Below are 10,682 nucleotides of genomic sequence, written 5' to 3' on the forward strand. Positions count from 1 at the left end.
TATCAAGAAAACTAGGGCTATATGATAGGTTGGAGTGAAAGCTGATAGGATAAGGTTAGATAAAACAGACATTCTGAGTGGTCTAGTGGGGGTTTGACCATATGTCGATGTATTGATAAAAAGTTGTGGTCAGTTGGTTCCAAGTCACTCTGGACAAAGTCAGCCATTATCTGTTTCACAGCATTAGGAACCTGTGGTGGTGGTGATATATTTATTCTTACCTCAGTGACCTTTACCACTGATTTAGTTATACTGTATCTAAATCCATCATCCCTTTAAACATCTGTGTCACTGAGGTGTTTGTAATAATTAGATCTGTGTAATAAGTCTGTAACTTAGCACCAAACAACTCTGATCTTGGTCACTAAGGTGCATTGAATATCTATATTTACCTTGAATTAAACACTATTTTAGAAATACAGGGCGAAAATGACCTTGAATGTGATCAGATGCGTTCTGATCTATATTTCTGTTATGATGATAGGGGTCACACATGTTGCCTACAGCTACTGAGAACCAGGTAGCCCTGTATATAGACTGCCATATTGATTTTCCATATATCATTAGTACATGGCAGGGATGAAATAGCAGCTAATTATCATATCTAGTGTTTCATGAATATTGTTATATATGCAATATTAAAATAAGCCTACAGAACAAGATGGTGGAAACTTCAAGTGTGATATTGTTGACTGGAGTATTGATTTTTCCTTAAACTTAGTTTTCAAGTATTCGTTAAGTGTGAATAATCTAGATTTATAAAGGTATTTTGAATGAAAATTTTCTTATAACTTAAAACAGGGGGGGAGGGACCAAGGACTTTCAAACTCTAGATGGTTGGTATAGCTAAGAAGAAGTTAACTCTGGCTTACACACCACAGTAGTTATAACACATAAGATATACTGGTAAATAATATTGGTGGTACTTGCAATACAAGGGATGATGCAACTGATACAACTTGTTAGAGCAACCAATGAGTACTCTGGATCAACCTGAATTCCAGGTGGACATTTTTGATTGACCAAACGAGTTATCTGGTCATCATTAGTCACCTGGGCATCCCACAATAGTCTTACGTTTATAACGATTCAAAAGTTTCCTCGTTAGGACCACTCTAGTGGTGAGATATGGACATAATCAAATCTGATCCACTGTGTACAATAGTACCAACAGGTACATGGAGTTCTCCACCTTGGTGGTCAGGATCGCTTTGATCTGCTATGTTATGATGGCCCCCAGCTAGTGTTAGTAGCTAATAGAGCTATGGTCCTTATCACTGGCACAAGTTCGAGATAAGGAATCTGCTGACATTTTATAATTTTAATACCATTGATTTACACTATGGAGACAATAGCCGGTATTTGATAGGAATGTGGTAACAACACCTGCAAGTCATATATATACCATATAGCGTGTCCAATACACTAATACAGGTGTACGTACCTACAGGCTGACCTACCTGAAAGTTTCTATGACTCACCTTTGTCTGTAAATACAATAGTAACGATTATCTTATGATATAGTCTAATTATATTGTGTTTATTCCCAATTAAACTGAAGGCATCAGGGGAGATCTATCCAATTATAAATGCCATAGGTTTATGTTGTTATTTGAAAGCAATAACTTATCTGAATAACCGTTTTTGGATTTAAAAGGTATTAGTGGAATATGTTCATAGTCAATAATCAATTTGTCAGTCACACACTACCGAAGACTTGTGTGTGCAGAGGGAGACAGGGATTACCAACACAATAGTAAGTAGGCATGGTCTGGGTCCGTTAAGGAGTGAAGTTACAGAATATCATTAAAATTCATGAGATAATTATCGATACGTCAAAAAAAAAATGTCCGCAGTTATTTCATGTTTCATTTGCTTTAGTACAGACAGCCTGGCTGCTGAGTATGAAATTATGAGTATATTTTGTGCAATATTCAGTGTGGGTTTAATAAATTAGTCTGTTGGGAAGTGCAAAGTGATAATTAAATTGGAAAATTTCATTATGACTGTAATCAAAATTTGAATATTTTGTAATTTTTTTGAGAAGTTCAAGGTGATAATTGAATTGGATATTTTCTGTCTTAAGCCATACAGCTATGTTGTATTAATATATTTTCACATTTTGTATATCTCTTGATTGACGACTTCCCATAGGAATTGTCATTATACCCATAGTATGGAAGCACATTCTTGTAACGGCCCATCAACTCACAAGATGTCATTCGAAATATTACAGAATTTAAAGAAAGTTCATCAGCATTTTTTTCCTCAAATTCAATAATGCTTTCCTATTGAAAATTTCAAGTTGGAAATTTCCTTAAATTAAGGAATATTGATGAAACCAAGGCTATTACTTGAATATTTTGAATCCATATTAAAGACATACAAGGGAGCTCTATGGGAATTGTAATGGATATCCATTTACAAATAATTAAGTCACGCGATGTAACATTGTGCTGTAACTTAGTGGTCAGGTTGTGGTCTTTATAAGCCTATCTGGCAAATCAACTGATAGTGATTCCATTCCCACCTGTAGAAGGACACATTGGAGATAGCTGGCTCATCATACACCTGTCAAAATTCCTGAACCTCAAGATTACACATTTAGATAAAGACAACATGATATTGAAGTTTGAGAATATCCATTGTCATGGAGATGTACTTCAGGGGAGATAACCAGACATCAAATTGGAATGTTTAGGTTACCCCAGGCAAATTTTTTTCTAGAGTATATGTAATCATATCATGTTATCATCTGTGTTGATTCAGTCAGAGTTAACTGTTAAATAACGACCAGGAGTAAGTTACGAGATGTGGTAATATTTACTTCAAGTGGTAATACTGGATCACAGGATCAGCTTAAAGAGGCATTGACACAAATTTTAAAAATTAAATATTTCAAGTAATCTAAATATTGACAATATATACACAAATAGTGTTTCTAATGTCCTTAAATATGTTCAATCCCTAAAAGTACTATTTCAGTTAAAGAAATACACTGTACTATATTTTTGAAAATATGAAAGATTTGTCATAATTTCGTATTAAGCTAATCGGAACAGTAAGGCTGTAATTGGCCGGTTTATGCATTACTTTATCCTAATATTTCCTGATCAGATGATTTCTATATATACATACAGTTCCTACATATAAAGTGTCACCCTACTCCAAAACTTGGTTCCATTTTCCTGTCATGACAATTGAGCCCTCCTCTGAATAAAACATGGCTGCAGATTGATGAATACTCTATGGAAATTCTTTGAATATTTATGGTGATTGTGATGTAATATTAGAAGATGATGTTTGAGATATCCTACTCTGGTCATTAAAGATCAAGTATGCATTTATAATGAGGTTTATGTTTCCTGTTCGAGCTTATGTACAGCTCATAAAGCTCAGATGTTATCTAGGCTTTTGGCCATAATCCAGGTTGACATTATATCTCCATAATGATTTTGCTGATTGACATCTTCGATCTCTGTATTATACAGCCTCACTTCTGTGCAATGCTATCAAACTCAGAAAAACTGGGAATTGTTACCTGTGTCAAAAGTTGCAATAACGTGGAATCCATACTATTTTAGAATGTTTTCATGTCTGGAGAAGTGTAGGGACGGTCCACAGGTATAATCAGGATTTAGTGTAGGATGTTGTAATTATGATGTCTACCGTTCTGTCACAGCTAGGTAATATTATTCTGGTTTAATATGGCATGCCAGTATACTGGGAAGGTTTTATTTAATTTCACCTACGATCATTTGAGTTAGCTTCCTGTTTTGATATATATTCCCTTTAAATACAATATCACATGAAAGTCATTTGATACAATTATATTACATAATATGTAAACAATATATTTTATCCTTTGTAGCACTAACCATTAAGCAATTGATTTTGATTGACTGTTACAGATCTACCCTGATGATGATCTTACTTCTGAGGTAATGAATAGCCTCATCCGATGCCGCTACAACAAGGATGGGTGTCGGTGGGTAGGGAAGCTGCACAACCTTCAGACTCATCTGGACCAGTGTTGCTATGACAGCATAGCTTGCCCTAACAAGTGCCCTGCCCTCCTGTCCCGCCTGTCTCTGGAGGACCATCTAGAGTTCTCTTGTCCCAATCGCCTTGTTGTTTGTGAGTTCTGTAACCAACAGCTACCTGGGGATTCTTATGAACGGGTAAGTGACATGCAAATGTAAACTGAAATTGTAAAGTTTTGCATAACAGCTTATATCTGAAATATTCTGATTATTGTTGAATCCTTTTTTACACTTCAATTTAATTACAAGTCATTTTTGTTGCTATTGTAACAAAATATTTTAAAAATATTTTCAGGATGTCAAAAATTTATAATATTTTCATTCTCATTATTGGTTTTAAAATAATACACCTGTATTTAACTTTATTAGTAAGATTGAATGCATTGTATTTTATTTCAAACATATTAATAAAGATCCTGTAAAAATGTAGAGATGGATGAAATTTTAAGTAAAACAAATATTTTTGGTCTTAGACCGTCTATCACTGTAAAGATTAAGTGACCTGTGTCTTAAATGGTACAGAATGGGGATGTATATATAGTAACATTTAGCCTGCTGCTGCAGCAGAAGTTTGTTATCAGCAGTAAGATAACTCAATTATCATACCAGGCTCATGTAGGGAGTTTGCACCAAACTTATCTGTACTTAATTTGATTTTCTTGTAACAGCTTTCTAAATCATCACGTGTCAGCAGTTACCTCATTGTGGTGTAATTCTGTCACGGAATTCTAGAAAGTTTCAAACGGACATATTAAAAGAATCTATTTGTGGTTGACTGAGTTAACAGTTTTGTTTTACAGATCCTGTCAGTAAGCTAACTGTACAGTATGGTGTTCTTAATACTACCTAAACTAAACATGTCCCATCATCTCCTAAATAGATCTTTATTGTAGTTGTACCTTTTAAATACACATTCTCTCGCTGTATGTAAATCATTGTTTAACCATAATGCCAAAATAGATACTAAATACCATATTTATCCAGTAATAAGCCCATGTCTGGTAAAAATCACATCTATGTCTACTGCAGCTATTTTGTTGTCCTGCATCAAGCCCATGCCCTTTTTTCAAAGTTTATGTGTTTGACCCCTGGGCTAATTACAGGATAAATATGGTAAGATAGAGTTAACTAGAGTTAGTACAGCCGTTGAAGTGAGGTATTGACAGACCTGTTGTTAATGATGAGTGATTTGTTGTATTTACAGACTCATTCTGGTCAGTGTCCTTATGAGGTGATGTGGTGTGAAAACAAATGTGGAGCCCGACTTGAGCGGCGCTTCCTGAACAACCATATGAGAAATGAGTGTCACAAACGTACGGTGGAATGCTCCTACTGTAAAAGAGACTTTGTACAGGAAACATTACAGGTATTCTTCACACCTTTAACAAGTTTTATTTTGAGAAATATTATTATCTCCCTTAAGAAATATTATTACCTCCCTTAAGCTCTATATGGTTCAATTTCCTTGTAATATTTCCAATGTAAGGTTATTATTATCTTCTCTATGCAGCTTCAATTACCTCCCCTTTTTATGATAATCCCCTTGGTAGCTACAATTATCCCCCTTTATGGCTATGGCTATCTGTTTATCTTCTCTATAGTAAGATTATCTCCCATGTCAAATTTTGATTATCTCTTCTGTATTGATATGGTTATCTCCCATTAATGGCTATGATTATCTCTCCTTAATGGCTATGATTATCTGTATAAAATAAGATTACTTCCCCTGTTTAGCTCTAATTGTCTCCCCTTTTTATCTCTAATTATTTTCCATTGAAATATTTCAGACCCATCAGTACCAGTGCCCTCGCTTTCCAGTTACATGTCCTAACCGCTGTGACCCCACCAAGATTCCTAGAGAGGATCTGGATGTTCATGTTCAGGCCCTCTGTCCATCTGCAACTGTTAGCTGTGCCTTCAAAAAGGCAGGTTGCTCTCATAAGGTAAGCATATAACTACTTTTACATTGTAATCTGCAGCAATATAAAAAAAAGGATATTGAAGTAAAATTTGATAAGTAATTTTACAAATTTTTTTAGTTCAATGTACAAGATAAGAAATTTGACTCTAAAGTTTAGTAATTTACCTTAAACAAAAAACAAATTTCTCAAGTTTATCCATGTAGACCAATGAGAATGAAATTGTTAGTGCATTTTTAGTTACATTATCATAGAAGAAAAACTGGACTTTTTGAGGCTCTTTGATTTATCACTTGATATTTATTTTGTCAATTTTCTATTTTACAGTGCCCAAGGTTCAGTATGGACAAACACGTGGAAGAAAACATGAAGCACCACCTGCAACTGATGTGTGACTTGTCACATCGCCAACAAGAGGAGATAACCCAGCTGTGCGACGCTCTTTACTCACTGTCGCATGTCACAGATGGCACCTTCATATGGCGCATTACAAACTATAAACAGAAGTTCCTAGAGTCTGTGTACAAGAGTGTTGAGATTGTCAGCGAGCCTTTCTACACATCACGCTATGGCTACAAGATGGTCGCTTCTGTGTTTTTGAATGGAAATGGAGCAGGAGAGGGCAAGAACTTGTCTGTGTACATTAAACTCCTTCCTGGTGATTATGACAATCTGTTAGACTGGCCCTTCTCCCTCCCAATCTCTTTTTGTCTGTTTGACCAGTGCTCAAGTCCAGACAAACGCTGCAATATTTCCGAGAGTTTCACTCCCGACCCAACCTGGAAACACTTCCAGAAACCTCTCAAGGACGCAGACAAGGACACTCTCGGGTTTGGTTACCCAAAGTTTGTGTCGCAAGAAGTTCTTAAGTCGAGAGATTACATCAAGGACGATTGTATTGTGATCAAGGTTAAAGTGGACAACAACAAGTTCATCTGTCCCTGAGCTGTATATTGGTGTGTCCTGAAGTATTATGTAGACTGGTGCCGTCTAGTGACTATTGTGCTGGGTGTGCTAATGCTGTTAGTCAAACAACAGTCTGTTCACATCATGAAGTTGTCTTTAACTCTTGATGGTCTTAGTGGTAACCTTAGTGATGACAAGCACTGGAAGTACTTGGATTTGAACTGGCACAAGAGTGTTACTCCTCACAAGACATTAGCAGTCTGTATGAATGATATACACTGTCTGACATTAGTGTATACTTAATCAAGAATGTACGCAGACTGTTGGGACAGTAGTGACATTGTAGTGAAAGGTCTATTGCCAACAGCAGATCACTTTGTGTCTTGTGTTTTCCAATATCCAATGTGCCATATATAAATGCAAAAAGGACAGATAACTTAAAGCAAATCTGTATACTGCTTAAAATCCTATGTAATCCAGCCACAAGTACCATGAATTGTGACCAGTTATCTACTATCTAGCCAATACTTTCGTTAGAAGGTTGCCCAATATTCAGTCAATTTTAGGAGGAATCTGAATCTTAAAAGATTACCCAATATTTAGCCAATTTTAAGAGGAAGATTGCCCAATATTTTAGCCAGTGTTTTAAGGAACAGATTGTCTTACAGTCCAATCAGTGGTTCAAGGACACATAATTGTGTACCAAAATGTCCTGATAGGTAAGCTGTATTACAGTACTTGTTAATTTTCTGAATGCAAATGTGGCTGGGCTCAATTTCACCAATGCTCCAGAACTTAGCTTTTATATTTTTGAAGGTATTGCTAGGGATTATGATAAACCAGGAAATCTATTCCAGTACTCTAGCAATGCTTCTCAATGTACATAGTTAATGGAATGTAGGGGTTGAACAGTAGTAGTTTTAATTTCAATTTGCAGAGTTTATTTCATTTGATTTCTAATTCATAAAAGATAGGTATCTTTAGCAGGAGCAATTTCAGAATTCAAGAAAAATTATGCAGGGGCTGAATTAAGAATTAATTTAAATTTTTCAAAAGGCAAAAAATATTTGATACATTTATGTAGATAAGTACTCAAGATTTAAGTACAATAAGTTTACAAATATCTGGTTCCCACAATAGGTTATCATATTTACGATCTAAGGAAATCTAATTTATTATACAAATATAATTATGTCCATATACTCATGCAAGGGTTTGTGTATTAGATGTGTTGATGGGAGATATCTCTATTAGTTGTTCATGCATTTAAAACCCTTAACTGGTATGAATATTATGTAACACTGTATGCATGTATAATCTTGCATTATGATATTCGCTCCTGTACATCTTTTCAATGATCTCCACATAAAGTGTGTTTGTGTGATGTGTAGATTACCGTATTTGTCCTAATACAAATGTAACTATATATGTTTACCTGCCCAGTATGAACATACAATTATTTTTCTTAGGAAAAAGGATGACGTCATTTGCTTAACCAAAGACCCCACTACAGATAAACAAAGAAAAAAACTGGTATTTCTAAGATTATTTTTTTAATTTAAAAAAAAAAAAAAAATTGACCCTGATAACTAAAATAACTGTTAAATGGCTTTTATTGAGCGCTCAGTTCATTAATAAGTTCAAATAGAATAGCAGGACTCCAGATATAGATTAGGAGATTCTGTTCCTGATCACATTGCTCTACGATACAATACACACATCCTGTTTATGATTGAGGGATCTCATACCAATTTCAACATCCAGGTATTTCCGGGGGGTGTTCCAGGTTAGTGTTAGTGAATACAATATAGGGACAAGTGCCATAGGAACCACTAGTGTAGCGGAACTGGACCAGGTCGATCATCGGCGACCAGGTAGCTCAATCGGTCTGGCCGTGCATTTTCCCACTCCTATTACATTTGGTGCCTGTGACCAAACCTTGTTTCAAGTGAGGTGAATACTTGACAAGGGGATACCCGAACCTGGGTTGTGAGTTGTGAAGTCTTCTGGGTCGAAGACTTAAAAAAATAGGAGGGAAGAGTGTAGCGGAACTGGACCGGGTCGATCATCGGCGACCAGGTAGCTAAATCGGTAGAGCATCCGGCTAGTGTTGGGAGGACTCGGGTTCGAACCCCGGTCTGGCCGTGTATTTTTCCACTCCTATTACACTAGCATGTAGCTATATGTGGACACATTTATAGTGTAGCACAGTACATTAGACTGGCTCCAGCTGTTGCAGCTGAACAGTAACTAAAGAAATAGTATCTATTGAATGGGGTAGCGGTTCAACTGTCTAGTGCTGTAGGGATATTCTGTAGGAGACTAATGTTACCTTTATACCTGCCTAGTGCTCTAAGGATAACACTATTGTTGATATTGTTACTGTTGATATTAAAACACAATTCTTGTTACCTCCCTGTAGTTATTGTATAAAGGAAGGGCATTTTAATTGATGGTAATGGCGGTCAATGCAGTAAGGTTATAGGATCCAATTAATTAGTTTGTGGTAGATTTCAGATAGGTAGTACTTAATTGGCAGAATTGATTTTAAGATCAATTTCATTTGAAAAAAAGTGACATCTACCACTAAACTCATTATCTGATGGTGTAAGGGGAGATAACTCCAATATCACCAACAACTAAACCTAGAACCTTATGCTGTAGACGTTTGGAGTCCTCCTTTCCTTACTGTAGTAATTCCACTAATCAGGGTTGACATGTACAGATTTGATTACCTAATGATATACATTGACAGGTATAGAGTATTTATTCTGAAGACTGTATCCTTCATTGTTTAGGAAGATATGTCTATTGTTTATTTTATATACATCTTGTGACTGTCTTTCTGTCCATGTGTCCTTTCAAGGTCGTTGTATCTTTTATGACTTTTCCCTGTCCTTGTGTAACCCTAACTGTTATCCAATCTTTAAGCCTCTTCCTATGCTCTGTTTTCCTTTTCGTGTAATAATGCACCTGTAGTTTACCTGTGTACAGGTATACGGACACGATTTCCTGTCTCCCCAGTATTACATCCCTACACTTTTTCGGTCAAATGATACCGTTCCTGTCTTCCTTAATCATACTCATCCATCATCATCCATCATTTTACATCTGTACAGATATCCGTTCTAGTCAGTTATCATCCGTGTTATATAACATGTATTGGTGTATTTCATATGTCCATATTTATTGATGTATCGTTTAAGAATAATAAACGCAATAAACCTTACATTGTTTTCTGTATAATTGCCATGTTAAAATACTGAACTTCATGTCTGGTAAAGCTTTGTTTACCAGCTTTACACATTCATGTTTTACAGGGTAACTTTCAATTATCATTGAACGTAGAAGTATGAAAGGTATCTCAAATGACTATTACTAACTCTCTATATACATCATTGTCATGTTAGATGGCACACCGCCGACAACGTCTGTACTACTTGTCACAAAAATCTATAAAATGGCACCCATGGTATAGAAGAACATATAATAAGCACCAATAAAAAAAAATAAAAAAAAATATAAATAAATAAAAAAAAAATGCAATTTCTTTAACTTCAACTTTCATTTAAAACACTAAAAACAGCTCAGAATTTTGGAGGATGGTAATTGTGTATCCGACTCCAACTTGAGGAAAATACTTAGCACAAGTTTTGGCAGTATAACGCCACAATTCGACGGTTACTTATGGTAACAACCTAAGACGACAGACAGCGACACCACAACTAAATCCTCGGTACTGAAGCCTTGAGTGTATCTAATTAAAAATATGAAGTAAAACACCGAATTCGGTATGAAAGCAAATTTTATTGCA

The 10,682-nt window shown here is 35.6% G+C and overlaps 1 protein-coding gene across 5 annotated transcripts in view; it reads left to right on the forward strand.

Annotated features, from left to right (window-relative positions):
* The window catches only part of LOC117332515 (TNF receptor-associated factor 4-like), a 42,405-nt gene extending 34,644 nt beyond the window's left edge, over positions 1-7,761 (forward strand). For all 5 annotated transcript variants that reach the window (XM_033891450.1, XM_033891455.1, XM_033891451.1 and 2 more), the window contains 4 exons: positions 3,912-4,181; positions 5,248-5,409; positions 5,831-5,986; positions 6,290-7,761. In XM_033891450.1, coding sequence (XP_033747341.1) covers positions 3,912-4,181; positions 5,248-5,409; positions 5,831-5,986; positions 6,290-6,907 — 1,206 coding nt within the window. In that variant the 3' untranslated portion in view covers positions 6,908-7,761. The remainder of the gene's footprint in view (positions 1-3,911; positions 4,182-5,247; positions 5,410-5,830; positions 5,987-6,289) is intronic.
* The last annotated feature ends 2,921 nt before the right edge of the window (positions 7,762-10,682 follow it).

This window comes from Pecten maximus, chromosome 8 (genome assembly GCF_902652985.1).
Source record: "Pecten maximus chromosome 8, xPecMax1.1, whole genome shotgun sequence".
Lineage (NCBI taxonomy): Eukaryota > Metazoa > Mollusca > Bivalvia > Pectinida > Pectinidae > Pecten > Pecten maximus.